At 37.5% G+C, this 17,886-nt stretch overlaps 2 protein-coding genes across 3 annotated transcripts in view; one reads left to right on the top strand and one right to left on the bottom strand.

The window, feature by feature from the left end:
• The window catches only part of LOC123880071 (tyrosine-protein kinase Abl), a 46,904-nt gene extending 30,532 nt beyond the window's left edge, over nt 1-16,372 (top strand). For both annotated transcript variants that reach the window (XM_045927966.1, XM_045927965.1), the window contains exons 9-15: nt 6,589-6,739; nt 7,153-7,315; nt 8,194-8,282; nt 12,061-12,245; nt 12,437-13,906; nt 14,225-14,487; nt 14,754-16,372. In XM_045927966.1, the coding sequence (XP_045783922.1) occupies nt 6,589-6,739; nt 7,153-7,315; nt 8,194-8,282; nt 12,061-12,245; nt 12,437-13,906; nt 14,225-14,487; nt 14,754-14,757 (2,325 nt within the window). In that variant the 3' untranslated portion in view covers nt 14,758-16,372. The remainder of the gene's footprint in view (nt 1-6,588; nt 6,740-7,152; nt 7,316-8,193; nt 8,283-12,060; nt 12,246-12,436; nt 13,907-14,224; nt 14,488-14,753) is intronic.
• On the bottom strand, nt 4,448-5,453 carry LOC123880091. The gene is made up of 4 exons (XM_045928003.1): nt 5,288-5,453; nt 5,089-5,219; nt 4,762-4,837; nt 4,448-4,688 (listed from the first exon to the last, which is right to left on the bottom strand). The coding sequence occupies exons 1-4, from the start codon at nt 5,343-5,345 to the stop codon at nt 4,483-4,485; spliced, it is 471 nt and encodes a 156-aa protein (XP_045783959.1). The 5' UTR covers nt 5,346-5,453; the 3' UTR covers nt 4,448-4,482.
• Nucleotides 16,373-17,886: the final 1,514 nt, after the last annotated feature.

Genomic DNA, 17,886 nt, shown 5'->3' with positions numbered 1-17,886 from the left:
TGTGGGCTGGCAAATAGCCATAGAAAGCGAGTGTGTTAAGGTAATCCTGAGAACGAGAATCTAAAGAACCGGGCTTGATGTCTAAGTTTAAATCACCTGTAATCATTACGGTTTTAAATTTAGCAAGTGAGCTAAGTATGTTGCTAAGAGCAACAATGAACGTATCAATATTATTATTCGAGGGAGATCGATAATCACAAAGAATTGCTACGTCACAGTTTAGTTTAATAATTAATCCTGAGGCTGAAAGTTGAAAATCCGGCTCTTCAATGCTATGTCGTATATCTGAGTCAACAAAGACGACAACACCGTCACTCTGATTGCGGTGCTTAGTTGTGTGACGCATGGAGTAGTTTTGAATGGGTGGTATAATTTGATTATTATTACACTGCAGCCAGCATTCCGTTAAAACTATGATGTCGTTATCAAACTTTAAGCGCTTTAAAAGTGTTAGAAAACTATTAAAATTACAACTTATAGATCTAATATTTTGAGTTAAAACTTTTAGATATATTTCCGGGGTTTGTAGGTAGGTATGTGCTATTTCAGGAGTACATGTGTAAGAATCCGATACAGAAAATACGTCAACATGTTCATTTAAATTATTGATTAGATTATGCATTGGAACAGATATAATATTTAAGGGTAGAAGGTTGATGTAGAACAGGAATAATAATAATTTCTTGGTCATAATGAATTGAGAGAAAATAAGTGCGGTTTATGCCAAATACGTAATAATACATAGCAGGCGTTTTAAATATGTATTTGGTATGCTCATTGAGGAATAACAATAATAATAATTGCTTTTGTGTTTCAGTTTGTGTGTGTAACTTTTGTATGAGTATAAAAGTGTTGTAATTGGAATTTGTATAATATGTATAGTGTAAGTTAAGATTTCTTAATATAGTACAGCTCAAAGTAATAACAACATGCAATATAATAAGAGAAGGAAAAGAGAATAACTTATATCGATATCCTTCTAGTCATATTTTTTGAGGCGGCTGAACAAGTTGTTGGAGTTGTGGCTCGTTTTTAATAATGATATAAGGGCTCTCACTGTCTTTCCTTATCATTACTCGGCCATTGGCCGTCCAACAGTATTTGAAGTTATGTAATTTGGCAAAATTGCGGGTGACATAGAATAATCGCCTTGCCTTTGAGGTCAATTTCTCAGCTACATATAGTGGAGCCTTGGTGTCACTGAGGCCGACATGTGATAAGTTCAGTTTATTTGACGGATTTTTATTATTAAACTCCTTTGAAGACTTTAAAAATTGCGACTTAATCAAGGTATTCGAGAATTCAACCGATAGGCTGGAATTTTTGTATTCTTTTTTTGATGGTTGTCTTACCACGTCACGGATGTCCGATCTTTGCAAATCAATATTTAGAGTTTTTGAAAAATGTTGGACCATGGCATATAAGTTTTCCTTGGTTTCTCGCGGGTTTTTGGGTATATTGCGCAACTCGATGCAAGTTTTGATGAGGCTGTGGTCTAAAATGTCCATTTTTTCATCAATTTCGGATAGACGGCTTGCAACAGAAGCTTTTTCTTTTTCTAAGCAGGTAATCTTTGCCTCCAAGGAACTCAACTGGTTAGACACGAACGTCATAGATTTTTCGATTTCTTTGTTGGAGTTTTCAATATAAGAGTATTGTTTCCTTATTTCAAGAATGTGGCTTTCCAGCTTATCCAGACGCGAGTTTTGTGCGGATAGTAGACCGCTTATTAAGTCCCTTATTTCATCCTTGAAATCGGCCAGCTCGTCGGCAAAATCTTCGTTAGACGACCGGCGGCGTTTTGCTCGTTGAGATTTTGCACTGAATTCCGGTAGTATTTCACTTTGACACAATTTACGGATATCTGTGTCCGAGTGCCGTGTAGGTGAATTTTTCGTGGACATTTTGCATCGGAAATCGCTAAATGTAATAACAATATCGCGTTGGCCGCATACGAGACTTCACAGTTACGATTTTTATTTTACAAATCACTATTTTTAACCGCACACTGCACCACAAAACACGTCCATCGCTCATGACGTCCGAGGAGGGAGCCACGATATAAAAGATAAGAAAGACTTATATAAAAATCAAGGTCCCTTAAGGATTCACTCTTTATAGGAGTTTTGTTGTAGATTCCATAGTTCAGAACCCGCTTAGACTCTTTACATAATTATTATAGGATTTGAAAAGTTAAAAATAAACATTTTCATTAAATATCTGTAATATAATCCAAAAAACCTTGAAAACAAGGATAGCACTCTTCGATCAGCTCTTTTTATCTATATCGAGTAGAGTTATACATACATACCCAGCGGTTTAACTGACTTGGCTGACAATTTGCCTGATATTCATAAAACACATTCACCAGTTGAAAAGAATCGCCGAGCGTATGCACATTTATATTATTTTTATATAAAGTATTCATTCCTGCACTTGTTCAAACACGAGGCCATTCAAAATAAATATCAAATACTCCTTTTTTACGTAGCTTTGTCCCTGCATTTTGAGTATCTGCACTTATTTATTTTACATTTACTCTATTTACTTAGTCTATTTACTAACTTATTCAGCACATAAATGAATAAGTTTAACAAAAAAATATTATTTCTTTTCACTTACTACTATGAAATACAACTATGTGCAAACATTTCTACGATCGCTAATAAATATTAGAAACATAAATAAGATGTGTTTATGGAGCTGGCGAACAAATCGGTATTATAGAAGCAGGCGTTATTTTGCGGAAGTCCATGATATACAAGGAACCAAAAACTTAATTTGCTATAATCCGCTAAACCAACGAAATCTTTATGGTACGCAGCACCACACAAATTCCAACACCACTCGACGCGCGTTTCGCCCCCACACCGGAGCATCCTCAGCAAATCTAAGGTTCCTTGTAGAACAAATCGGTGTTGCTACATTTCTGATCTGAATACTTACTTTAATCTGGATGTTTTTGGCCCACTGAAACAGTTTAAGCCGTTTTGCTTAGAAATCCAAACAAAATGGCCTAAAACAGCTTTGACATTAAGTCCAAAGTTCAGGAATATAAACGTTAACTCATTTCCAAGCAAAATGGCATAAAACTTTGCTAAAATTGCGTTCAAAGTTTGTGATTTCGATCGATACAGTACAGTATAGTAAAATTCAGAAACTTTCGTTCAGTTTTTTGTTCGTGTAAAATTTTATTCCTTGCAATTACAGCGTTCTGTTCGCCTGCCTACGGTTTATCAAACTTCAACTTCTTATCAAAATCAAACAAACAAAGAAAATGCTTGTGATTGTCAAAGTCAAATCATTTATTCAAAATATATAACATTGTACACTTTTAGATTGACACTTGTTAAATTCGTAAGATAATGATGTAATTAATGGTGATAACTAATTACGTAAACTTAAAACTAAATCTACAAGGGTTCCAAACGCGCCCAGGTCAGAGAAAAGTCCACAACAAACTCAGCTAACTCAAATTTTTATAATTGTTTAGCTTAAGAGGGCTCTCTCCGTCACTCGTTTCATACAATCGTAGTTCCGATTTCATTTGAATATTAAGCAACCAAAGTCCATGAAATTTTGCAGACATATTCTAGAAACTAATGTCTATGTCTGTGGTTTTCCAGATTTCTGTTAAAATATTCGGTTTCAAAGTTACGCGCTCTTTAAAATTTTCATACAAATCTTTGATCCCCTGTAATTTTAAAACTACATATTTTTAGAAAAATCTAAAACACCACAGACACAGATATTAGTTTCTAGAATATGTCTGCAAAATTTCATGGACTTTGGTTGCTTAATATTCAAATAAAATCGGAACTACGATTGTATGAAACGAGTGGAAACGAGTGACGGAGAGAGCCCTGTTAACATGATTGTATGTAGTTTCAAAACAACTAGTTGACATTTTGGCATTTGATTTCATCTTACTATATAAAAATAAGTCGGGTTTTCCTTCCTGACGCTATAACTCCATAACGCACGAACCGATTTCCACGGTTTTGCATTCGTTGGAAAGGTCTCGGGCTCCGTGTGGTTTATAGCAAAGAAAATTCAGGATTTCGAAAAACCTAAATCCACGCGGACGAAGTCGCGGGCGTCAGCTAGTAGTTTATAAAACAGATTATGCAAGCGTGAACATGAACAACGCCCTAAAACCAAACAAATGATAACAATTTTTCCATTCGGGCGGGATTTGTTGAAAAGAAAAACAGTTTTTACTCTACCATAACAAACGAATACAAGGATCTGTATAATATAAAGATTGTACGTTAGCGTTACTCAAATGAGGCCTATGTCCAACAGTGGGTGCATATATTGGCTGCACATATTATTGTTTGTTGGTGCCTAAACTATGCTTTCGTATAATAGATTTTGAAGAAATCGTTCCAGTTCTTAGATCTTTGTAGTTGGTTCTAAAAATAAACTAGTTTTGAAAACAATCGTAGTTTTACGAATACTTAAACTGCTTTTATTTAAATCTTAGCAGTATGACGCGTCTGTACATAAATGTTTCTTACACAGGGTGCACTGTGGTCGGCTTACAGCAATGCGCGAGAAAATTTCCGAGGCAGATAATTCTTTGCTCAGTTTACTGCACATGGAATACGATACGGTTTTCTTGGAAAAGTCTTTTGCAGGCACGCATGTGCGGGCGCGTACTGGACCTATTTCTTGGCCGGTCTCCACTGAAAGTTAAAGTTTTCCTTAATGTAAACGTAATGTTACATTATATTTACTTGTCATTGCAAAATTACTTACCAAGTTTAGCAGACTCGGCAGTAATTATAATGCAGAGGAACGCCATTCCAGGAATGTAGCAATCAATGTTTGGAACCTAGAGAAAGTTGGATTGAATTACTACAAAAGCTGAAAAGACAATTTGTAAGGAAAAGCTTTCTTTGCTGTTTACATTAAGATTTTTATACCAACTGAAGTTTGAAAACCACTAGTTCTAATTTTATATTTTACTACTCTGTGATCCACTTATAGAATAGAGAGAACGCTACTTATAATTATTATATACACTACATAAAAATGTGGACAAGAAATATGTGCCTGTATTTTAGAAACACATGTTGTACTAACCGTCTTATTAGCGTAGTCCGGGTGGTCCGGGTCCCAACAACCGGGATGATCAAATGATAAACAGTTATAGCACTGGATACCCTTAGCAGTAGATGATACTAACTTCTTCGGTTTCACCTTCTTATATTTCCCTAATAAAATGCCCAAAGTTTAGTATTTGTTTAAAAAAAATGTAATCCACATCCTTATCATTTCTTACCGGCAACAGCAATGGAGACCATCAAAAAATACATGATATACTTCTTCAGTGAAAACATTCTGCAATTAGTGTAGTATACGTGAAGATATTAAATTAGTTGATTTGTGTGCTATGTTCCGCCACTGCACGGGTACTGTTAGGACTAAGATCGCGGTCGAGTTTATACCCGGACGGGAAACAATGATGGTTGTTTTGGTAACAACGTCATCGCGTCGCATACAGGCTGCTCTAAAACATCCTCTTGCCCTAATTACCACATAATGTTTATTTAACAAATTTAACAACTAATTCTGTGGTTGAAAATAAATCGAAAAGTTACGCACGAAAACGGAAACCAAATGATCTTTTTTATTAATTGCAAAAATTTGTAACAGAAAAGAAATAGGAAGTGGACAGGAAAGCACTTATCTCTATGAGAGATCTCTACCATTAATTCTTGGCAGTGCTAAAGGTTCTTGTAATAAACAAATGAATAGATTAAGGATCTTTCATTTATTTATTTAAAAAATATAAGTAAATTTATGTAACGTTATTGTATTATAATATATATAGATTATTAAGACTTTGAAAATTGCATTCTCACCACAGAAGTTTCAAAATTTTCATCATTAATCAAGTAATGAATTAAGTACAATATACTAGTCTATATCCACGAGTAGAGTAGAATTATTATTATATTATATATTCTACATTATATTACATATTATAAGTATATCAGGGTGTATCGTACGTAATAGAAGAAAACAATTCAGCTTATCTGCATAATTATTATAATAAAACACTACAATATGTATTGAACAATGAGAAAAAATATCTCGGCAGTTTTATTCTCGAGAAGAATAATGAAATGTTTAAGTATTTTGATACACACCTGTACCAAGTTTATTTACTTGTGGGACTTGGTTTGTTAATATCGATAGTAAACACGTCCAGCTTACACTAATCCTTGTTATTTGTACACAAAAACATATTCATTGTAAAGGCATGCGTGTTTTGATTTAGAATCATCTGAATTACTTGTTTAATTTACTACCCACAATAAGTTATACATCAATAACACTCACAAACGACTATGAAATGTACGGACAACCATAAAATATTTTTCCTCCGGGGATCCGGGGTCCTTTTTCACAGGGACTCTGAACGCGATGCGGTTGAGACGTTGAGGCTGTGCAAAAGGACCCTGGATGGGTTCGAAACTAGTCAGGCTTACGTTGACTAACCACATGAGTACAGCCGGGATCTTCTATAATTATAATGGAAAGTGCTCACGATGGCTTAAACTCTATTTTTTTTTTCAGGGGTATCGTATGGAATGTCCGCCCGGTTGCCCGGCCGCAGTGTACGAGTTGATGCGCGGGTGCTGGCAATGGAGCCCGTCAGATCGGCCTTCCTTCCGCGAAATACATCACGCCCTCGAGCATATGTTTCAGGACAACTCTATCACTGAAGGTGAGATTTCCTTGTCATATCATTCAAAGTATTTAGTGTGAGATCATCAAAAAACGATAGAATTAGAGATCGAAACAAAACAACGTTAGAGTGAAATGGACCTAAACATTCCTTGTAGTGTGGGTCTTCTCCGTTTGGCCGGAACGGCCAAGCGGGGTACGGGCCTCGAGGCATGGCCTCCTTGCCTGGGTGAGACGCAGGGCAACTTTGTACCCTGGTGGCGATCTTTTAGCCGGGATTTCACCGGCTAGGGTCCGCCATCTTGGCGGGCTTGTCAAAAATTCAGTATCATCGATTTTGATTTCACAATGGTTCCGCTTGGAGCGCTGGTAATATGGCCAAACTTGAGTTTCAAAAATTTGATACCTCCTGATTGCAACAACACAGCGATCTAAGATGGGTTTTTCTGTCAGAGGTAGAAAAGCAACTCCAGGAGGGCGTGTGCGGCACGCCGCAGATGCCGCTCAAGAAGGGCGGGAACGCGTCCGCGGCGCTGGCGGCCGACCGCGGCGTGCAGATGCGCAGGCCCACCAACCGCCGCGGGAAACAAGCACCCACCCCACCCAAGCGGACTAGGTAACTACATTTTTAACCTATAATTAATCTTATAAGGCCGATGATTTTTGTCAGCCCTAGCCTAGACCACGGTTATCTCGGACTGCAAATTACAAACACCAGTCTCCGTTTTTATTTACTATTTTGGTCTATAGAGTGTAGCGTAAAATGTTCATTTTTCGTGAATAAATAAATAAAAAAATTACCTTCAAGAGGTGTAGACGCGCTCAGCGGCAGCTCGAGGGAATTTGATGCCCTAGGCGAATTAGTAGTCTCAAATCCCTTGACACAGCGAAGAGGAAGTCAGATCCAAATACTAAATAATATCTTGAACCAGCACAATTGATTTCTTGTAAGTTTTCCAGAACAAAGGGTTAGCCACTAGATTCGCGAGGGAAGTGAGCGTGATATTTTTCCGAGGGAACGGTCTGTCCCGTACCCACGCTATGCCGCCCCCAAAGAGCGCCCTAGGCGTTGTCGAGTCCGCCATTAGGGACGCCAGCCCTGAACAGCCTGGTTTTCATTTGAATATTAACCAATCAAACTAAATGAAATTTTGTAGATACATAGATGTAAAAAAATGTGTAATTTCAAAGTTACATGGGCTCAAACATTTAGGTTCGTGTAAGTTCAAATGTTTCTTACCTACGTGTTTCTGAGAACAAGGCTCTTCACAGACAGACGACAATGAAGTGATCCTTGAAGGGTTCGTTTTTATTTTTTGAGATACAGAATCCTAAAAATGCATAGTTAGACTCCTCTGTGCGACAGAAAATGTGTTATTTTTTTTGAGACACGGAATCCTAAAACTAGATAAATTCCTCTATGCGACAGAAAATGTGTTATTATTTTTATCTGTCAGTTAATGTTTATGTCAAGTTTACACATTTTGTTGGCAGCTTATTGTCTTCGTGCAGCTCGTTCCGCGAATCACAATACGCTGCGGAGGAGCAAAGCGGTCACGACGATGGGCTCGCTTCGCTCAATGGTTAGTTCTACCACCTAAAATTTACCTCACACACAGTGGTCGTAATACTCAATAACTAAAAAGGTACATAATTTAGTGATTTTTTGAAATGAAATAGTACTAATCACTACTGCTTATAGAACGGAAACTTTGCATTAATTGTCTATCTCTATTTGGATAGACCTTAAATTAACTCTGCAAGATAGTAATTTGTTATCAGTGCCATGCAGAAATGAGATATACATAGTCGAGGTTTTATACAACAGAGTATCCTTTCTATTATTATGTAATTTATTTATCCCAATACTTCTAGGGATGACGAAAAATGCATCACTAGTTTTCCTTTAAATAATATAGTCCAAACACCTTAGTTTCACGTGTCTACATATACGCAACAGTCATTATTCACGCTCATAAAGACCAATCGTTACCTACTTTCATTTTAACGTTGATCATATTATAACAAAGTAAATATCGTGAGAGTGGAATATTTATTCATTATTTTGATACTGCAATCATTTATTATATTTTAATTTTTATTTTATTTTACAAACAGCAGTTTTAGGATAGAAAGTTTTTAAATAACCGCACGGGATTTTATCTCTCTATAGAGACAGTCGGATAGTAAGATGCTACAATATCATCTGCAGACTTATCTATAATGACGGACAGATATTTTGCTGAAGTATTTTTGTAGTAGTCAAGTATTAGATAAATATTTTGTCTAATATTCAAAAGATAGCTTATTTTCGGTGGAAGTTACTGGTTACAATGCTAACTACAATATTTTTAGTCCTTGAGGGAACATAATTGATCATAAGTTATTCTGTAATTAATATGTGTGAATGCACTATGTAAATAATCATAGAAGTTACTTAGACATCAATATATTATATGCATTAATATCAATAAATATACCAACATATGGACTAGAATGCCAACATTTATATGATTATTCAGTGGCAGGCAGTTCCGTTCCTTATGACTGAAGAACCAATATGCAGTTTCTTTATGGGTGTCAACTGTCTACTGCTTATTGCTAATGGCTTTCCAGTTGTAAATGTTACATTAGTTTTGTATGAATTTTTGTGTTGCTCTGGCATCGCCATATCGACATGATGTCATGCGAATAAATTTATAGCTACATGTTGTGTATATTTTGTTCACCTATTATGTTGTATATGTATCCAGCTATATAATAATATAATTTGAGCGGCGTACGGACACTGTGACGAATACAATTATGTTGAAATAATTATAAGTGATCATTATAATACATTCATTCCTTTAAACTAGCATTTTTGTCTGTTTGTCCGCTCGCTCAGGTGTATAGCAATAGGTTCAAACATTTTGTAAGTATACGATATGTTTCGGATAGAAACGATCATGCCTTCTCATTAAAATTATTCGTTTTATTTAAATCCTTTGTTAGATATGTGACATAATTACGTACTGTCTCTAAAGTCTTTATTATGTGTATATAATATATGTATGTATGTTATACAATAGAATACGTACCTGTCAGGGTCAGGGTTATCAAAATACATGTAATTCGTAATCTTGCTGCTCTACAAAATGTACCTAGATTTTATTCTTGAGCAATCAAACTAATTGTACGAAAGAGAATTATTTCCCGACATGTTTCCATAAACACGATTATTCAACTATTTAAAAACGAGAAACTATTAATTGCTTCACATTATTTTAAATAATTTTAAAGTAATAATCGAAGTAACGATTTTATATGTAAAATATTAAATACAGACATTTAAACTTTGACAGATACGTTGATTTTATTTATATATTGGATGTGATATATAATTTATGTATATTTTATAATCTGCAGGGCGTGAGAAAACCTTTTGAAAATCTATGAAATCATATCATTGTTTTACTATACAAACAAGACTACCAAGCGCAAAGAGATCATCGAAAAACGTCTGAACTGCGTTCAATCGCAGAGTAATACTTACTTATAATAATAATAGATATTCTATCATTTAAAGTGCGGGTCTGACACTATTTTTGCAGTTTTCCATTGAACAATTAGAGTTAGAGTCACATGGGATTAACCACGCACGTTGTTTGAAGGATAAATTTTACCGAATACGTAGTGGCTCATACATTGAGTATTAATCTGTTCTCGCAGTTAAAACTATACGTATTTTAACTGTACGTACGTGTTATGGCACACTAGCACTACTCTATCCTACAAATTTTGTTTCTCTGAAAATAAGGATGGTCTGGCGGCAGTGGGATCTTGCTTTATTACAAACAACGTGGAAACAAGTCTTTATTCAATCTGTGTGCCACTACGTATTCGGTAGGATTCATGCTACAAAAAACGTGCGGTGAAAATGCCGTTTGAATGTCACACCTATTGCTTGACTCTACTAAAAAAAAACGCCCAATAATGCGTGAATATTTATTTGTCTCAGTCAATTTTTCAGCGTGCTTGTGGGTTTTGTGGGTATAGTGACTAAATGAGTCGTACAGTTAATATTTATTAATAAAGATATAAAGGAGACTGTTTCTAGCGCTCTGTTTTAGGTATTATATAATTTTCGCCATTCTAGAGGGCGCTTCAAATCTTATTTTTATGTTTTTGCATCCCCCTTTCTTATCGTTTCTTTAGCTGAGTGTGAATTAGGTTTGACATGGAATTTTGTTTCAAAATTATATCTAGTATTCTATATCTATTGTATTAAAGCTTTATGGTTATCTTTTTAGCCATTAAGACGTAGGTACGTGGATTGTTAGAGAAAGCTTCGTTGTTCTGTTTTTCTTGGGCGTGTTACTTCCTTAACTGTTATTTTTCTACATCTAAGTATACAGTCTTGGAATAATTCTAAATTACTACAAGCACTTATTTGTGTTTTTTAATCGTTGGTCCGAAAATTCATAATATAATATTATTTAAAACATTAATATAGAAACTACCGTATCATTAATTCATGAGCATGCCATTTTTTCCGAAACTGTATAAAAAATCTTCAACAATTTTCCGCGTAGTCTGAAATTTTTTTGCAAACGTTTATTTCTAGCTTTTATATAAAAAATCATCAATTGTACAACAAAAAATATTACTAAATAACAATTTACTTTATGCGGTTAATTACACACCTACAACCTATAAGTATAATCAATTTACGCTTAAATTTTAGTCTTTTATTTACATTTTAGTTCAGTAGTGATTATATTTACTGATAATAATATAATCGTTCTATTAATAGAACCTATAATATAATAGCAGCATATTATTTATTTACCTATTAGATGCTTTTACTATATTTTTATTTATTCATGCGCGTAGAAATCATAAAGAAACATCCATTACCATTATACCATTTCAATTATTCATTCAGAATTCATCGAAATTAAGTTATTCTTTATAACTTAGTACTGTGTACTCGTAAGGAAAAAATTACCGTATTTATGTTAATACTTAAATCTACTTGAATTATATAAATAAAATAATCGTTTTTTCCCAAGTATATTTCGCGTCCGTTTGAGAAGTACAGGTTCGATTCCTGTAGAAAGCGGATTGCAAGTGATTTCGCAATTAACCTGGGGTTAGCACCTTGTAATTTTCATATTGCAATAATTGTTGTTATTGGCTGAATTTAAGCTGTGCAACTGTGTATTTTTGTTTTATAAACTGCCAACTGCAAACCAATCAAGGGTGATTGTGATTATCACAGTATGATCATTATATTCTGTAGTTTCTTTTCCAAGTTTTTTGCATGTTTTCAAAGTACTATTGGGTATAAAGGTTTCCTTGTTGTTCTGCTGGGATCAGGCGGGGGCCGGGGGGGTGGTCGCGAGGCTTCTTCCGAGGGTTCGCTGGCCGAAGCGACACCGGACACGGACGAGTCGGGAGCAGGGATGGGCGTCATGGAACACCGACATCGCTCCAAGCGACGCCATCACGGCCACGGGCAAGCTTCGCACCAGCACCCGCCTGCACACGATATTGCACCTAAGGTATTCAGTTTACGTCTTTGGTTGTGTTATCTTTTGACGACGTTTGTCAAAATTCGGTAGTCCATTTATGAAGTATTAATAATAACATTTTAATCAGAACCAGCCTTTCTACCTCAAGAGACATGAAAACTTCTGAACTGAAAGTCATAGGAAAACGATATAATATAGGCACAATTTGTTTTTTTTTACAGCAAGGCACTCAAGTCGCGGCGCTCGAGGTGCAAAATGTCAAACGCGCTATAAACAGATACGGGACTTTACCCAAAGTCGCCCGGATTGGCGCTTACCTGGAATCGCTCCGCCAGAGCGGCGGGGCTGGTAGCAATCCTCAGTGCACCAGCGTCCACCGAGAGCCTCCGCAAGACGAGGCACGATCCTTGTCCCCGAGGACGGCTCGAGCTCAACCGCACATGATTCGCTCCAACTCATCCGGCGGCGTGACGGCCCCCGCTCCTGCCTCTCCCCGCGCCTCTCGAGCCGCTCCCCCCCTGCGCTCCTTCACCAACAGCCCCGCTAAGCCGAGACCCAGGCTGGCGGAGCTCGAGTTCCCCCCTCCGCCTCCCGACCTTCCGCCGCCGCCGGAAGACACCGCGCAACCTCCCCCGCCGCCGCCGCCCCCGGACTGTTGTCGCGACGCCGGCACGGACACCGCGGACAGGCTCGATGACGGCCCCGTGGTCATGCGCGAACGTTCCGAGATGGAGGAGAAGCCGGCCAAACAGATCATGAAAGAGATGCTTGAACTAAAACTGGTGGCTGAAATCAAGGAGCGAGCTGACAAAAAGAAACACAGGCTAAAAGATTCACCACCACCCAACGATGTCCTCGAGATGCACACGTCCTTCGGGGACCCTGTTACGCGGCTCGTGTCCGAACTGTCGGAGAGCCTTAACATGGAAGCCCTGCGCAAGTCTGATAAGAAGGTGGAGATGCCTAAACCGATCGACAACGGCAAAGAGTCTATTTCGCCGATCGATCTTAAAGCTAGCCTCAGGAAAACTTCTTATGGCAACAGTGTAGATAAAAAGTCAGAGCCCGAAGCGAAAGCGAACACGAATTATAAATCCCAGCTCAAGAAAGTCGATACAAATAAAATCAATAGCAGCACTAAAGAGGCAGAGGAGCCCGGGCGCTCCATTATTGATTTCAAATCTCGTCTACGAAAAGTTGAGGGCGGTACTTCAGCGACAAACGGAACTGCGAAGAAAATGGAACAAAGTTCCCCAGAGGATTCGAGGAAAGACTTGTCGAGCAAGAGCGACGATTCAGATAAGAAACGTTCCGACAGCGGAACACAGGACTTCAGTGGTGGCGACGAAGAAGACAAGAGGCGAAGTACGGGCAGTATTAGCAGTTTAAAGAAACTCTGGGAGAGTAAAGAAACTGATGAGCGACTGAGTCCTAAGATGCGACCGAGGGGAGAAGAGAGCGAGGAGGGATCGCCGGAGGAGAAAAGTAGCGGCGCCCTCGGAAGGAGCGGTAGCATTCAGACTCGCCGCGGAGAGGACAAGCCCGCAGTCGCCAGCAAGCCGGCGATGCGCGGGCGGCCCCTCGGCAAGAGTGGCATATACGCTACTCCCCTCGCACCGCCCAGCTCCTCGGACGACGACGGCGACGCGCTTGCCCCTCTACGGGCCTCCTTGGAGTGGTGTACGAATGAGGTATGTCATTTCAGAAATGTCATACTTGTAGCATACACCGAATACATCGAATTATTATTATTGAGTTTATAACAATTTATGTTCAAACTATGAATGTTTAATGTGTGTCACCACGTCACCAATCACCACACCGTCACAACATGTCACCAATATTTTTCAAGGGCACACCGATTTCTCCGAGATTGCCGACCGATTTGTGTGATTTTTTTGTCATTGTCATAAAGGTTTTTAATATACCTGCTAAATCTGAAGTACGAAAAAAATCGATGTATTAAAAATACGTAGGCAAGTGGATTTATTGAGTGCTTAAACGTTAAGGTTCGGCGGGGTTGCGGAAGCGGTGGCGGACGCGGGTCGCTGTGGCGGCTGCAGACGTCCGAGCGACTGGCGCGGCTGGGCGGCGCGTGCGCGACCGCGGCCGCCGCCAGCCGTTGCGCGCCGCAGCTGCGCGTGCAGCTGCGTGCGGCCGCCGCGCGACTCGAGGCCGAGGCGCGCGCGCTCGCGTCCCCTGCGCCGCACCATCACCACCTGGCGGACGGCGTGGAGCAGGCGCTGCGGGATCTCGCTACCATCGTGCATAGGTGAATATTTATACTCTGTGCTATTATACAACTTAATTTTTTTAGAGGCCAGCTAATTTGGCCGTAGATCATGGGATCCCGAGCAACGGTATAAAAAAAACATTAGGGTATTCAATGAAGTCTGCACATAGTTATGTTCTTTTCCTCCGCGCGGGAACCAAACAATACCTGACAAAAAACAACTGGTCAGGTTAAGGCTCTTTTTTCATGACGCTAACTGCATCTAATCTTTGCCACTGAGAATCAACTAAAAATATCATTTTCAGGTAAAAAGGGTTCCAAAACTACAGGCCTTATTCATTGTCTCCCGAACAAGAAACCTAAGCCCCGTTCAGCTGGTCTCTGGAGCATACTTAGAGACCAATGTACAAAGGACCATCTTATTAACTCTTGCTTTACTTGACTCTATAAGCGTTTCCACTTTTTAGATAAAAAGTCAAAGTTCCATGATGTCTACATCGGATTATGTAAATTAGCGATGGGTGATTCATTCGAATGACAATAATTGAACTATTCGATTGTTTGTATTAGATAACAATCGAATAACAACTGTACAATCGAAAAATAATCGATTGATTTCAATTGTTCAATTATTACATAGCGCGCGTTTGGGACGAACTAATCGAAAGTCGAATGCAATTGCGCAATTGATTGATATTTTCTATTTATTCGTTCCAGATCGTGCGGTTCCCTTTCATAGCCTGAATCATCGAAACATTTAACAATCGACTGTAATTTTAATGCATTGTTCTTCGTGAAGACGAATAATTCGACAGTCGATTGTTCAATGTTCGATTCCTTCGATTTTTTGCAACAATCGCCCATCGCTAATGTGAATGCGCTATTACTAAAATTATTCGAGCATATATCGAATTGTCCTCAAAGATTTTTGCCCTCACTCATTCCACTCAACATGTATGTCATCGTGATTTTCCATTAATATATTTAAAAAGACAACTTCCGTTCATTCCTCCCAGAGTAACTCGGTACTTGTTTATAATCTAAGAGCTGTAACGATTCTGTACAAAGTATCTATATATGGATGCATATATTGTAGTACAATACGAACAAACTAAAATATATTGACAATCTGGCAAAACTATCACCATAATATTTTTTACTTGACGCTATTATGCATTTTACCAACAATATAGCAATTCTAAAATATTTACAAATGTAGATCGCCAAATTGTTTATACATATAGTTGATAGGTTTATTTAATAAGCCTTACAAATAAAATTTTACACACTGCTTATAATTTTCTATCATACATTTGACTTGTATTAGCGATGATTAAGCAATGCGTATTTTTTTATAGTTAGAGCCAATATGTGTACTATAAGATATAAAACCTTTAAGCAAAGCATTAAGCAGCTCTTAGTATACTATAGTTTATTTGTTAACGCAAATAAAAAACCAAAGACGATCCCAGTTCCATTGAATATAATATGCTGCCGAGATTTGTTACATGGTATTATTATACCATCAGATACTCATGATTTAGTTATTTAGATAATGTACGTGTTCTGACTTGTATAATATTTATTGATTGTATTAGTACAAAATAACGATTGCTGTCACAAACGAGATACAATTAGTACAATATGAAGCGTGAAACAGAGTATGGGACGCGACTTATAAGTGTGCACTATCGCGTCAGTATAAGTGCCTGGAACACGGCTTGCGATATCTCTCGTACGTCCACACACGTCCGAGCCTCAAGCTTACGTCCAAGATTTATATCTGACAGTTTGCATAGTTCAGTGTACTATGCTTTGTCCAGATACCTATAAGCCGCGTCCGATAATTAATTTGTTTCAGGCCCCGGGAAGAAAATACTGTTTAATGTAGATGCTAATGTATTATGATAAAGTATTTTAAATTTTTTCCTTTTATTACGTAAGTAAGACTGATGATGACTAAATATGAATTCAGTGTAAATGTTTAAAAGTAAAGTAGGTACGATTATTCTATAAAAATAATCACAATTTCTTTATAGGAGTAATGAGGAGTCCTTCCCCAGTTTCGAAATAGGATGTTGTAGCGACTCCTCAATTAAACTTACGAATGTAAGCCTAATTTTATGCGGTACATAGTGTGTATATTGAATTCACTCACATATTATTTATTTATTTCTAACAATAGTGAGGAGAATGTCATTGAGTCTTTTATGCCCGTACAAACATTTGTTTTTTAAATGAATTTACCTAATATTTAATTTATTTCAATTTTAAAAATCTAATTTTAAACACAGACATCAAATTAGTTACGTTTTAATCAGATAGTTTGATACACAATAATTTTATTAATTTTAAGTAAGTACGTATATTACAAGTTGCTACTATGCGTACATACTCTAAAAAAAAGATTCCGCTATGTTCTATTCAGTATATTTATTGTAGGCTACAAATAGTACGATAACAGCAACACCTATTTATAAATAATATGTAAAGATGTTTTTCAGTGCCAAATAAATTAAACATTTCGTGCTACAGACTTCTTCCGTGCCTGCATATATGGCCAAACAGAATCTTTAAACGTTAATATTTGAATAAAATGCCGACCCTGATTAATTGGGCAGAAATGGAAATAGGTACAGTAGACATTAATTTTATCAATACTAGGTGTTAGTTGATTGTTATAGTCTCAAGATATAGTGAGTGTTGCAGGTGTATTCGTTGAAGCTATGCGAGCGGCGCCTGTATAGAATGTACTTTAATCATAAGATGCCTTGAGTGTAAGTTTTTAACTGAAAATTAATAAAATCCTTTGTCATATTGCATTTTCGGGCTATTGTCTGGCGAACGCTATTAAGCTTTTAATTAGTCTGCTACAGGCAGCTACTGAAGGATTCTTTTAAATAAAAATTCACACTCGACTCACAAAACTCGTTTGGAACGTGACTTGTCGTCTGTAGGTGTTTTGGCGTTATGGAATTCAATGAAATTATCTTGTATATATAAAAATGAAGGTATCTTTGTTTGTTTGCTCTTATGCGCTCCTATAACAGTCATCCGATTGCGATGAATCTTTGTACAGTTATTATTGGAACTTGCTAACATCATCAACGCACAATAGGTGGCGCGCAATTCATTCATACGAAGTGGTATTGCAACGCATAAAGCAAGTAAATAAATAAAAGTAAAATTAAATTAGCCGATAGGTACAATAGACTGCCGGACGGTTTTAGTACTTCATAAAACGCCATTGGGGTGTCTGATGTTGAATGAATATGTGCTCGTAATAGCCGGGAAGCGAAACACGAATGAATTCCTCGGTATGACTAGCCACGTTAAACGTGTTACATTCGTGTGCATTCCTCTCGATTTCCCATCTACTTAACTTAATTATAATACTTGTATCTTAATCCCTATTTAGCATTTAATTAATTAACATTG

Source organism: Maniola jurtina, chromosome Z (assembly GCF_905333055.1).
Source record: "Maniola jurtina chromosome Z, ilManJurt1.1, whole genome shotgun sequence".
NCBI lineage: Eukaryota > Metazoa > Arthropoda > Insecta > Lepidoptera > Nymphalidae > Maniola > Maniola jurtina.
Note: the sequence above shows the minus strand (reverse complement) of the source record. Positions and strands in the feature narration are given on the sequence as shown.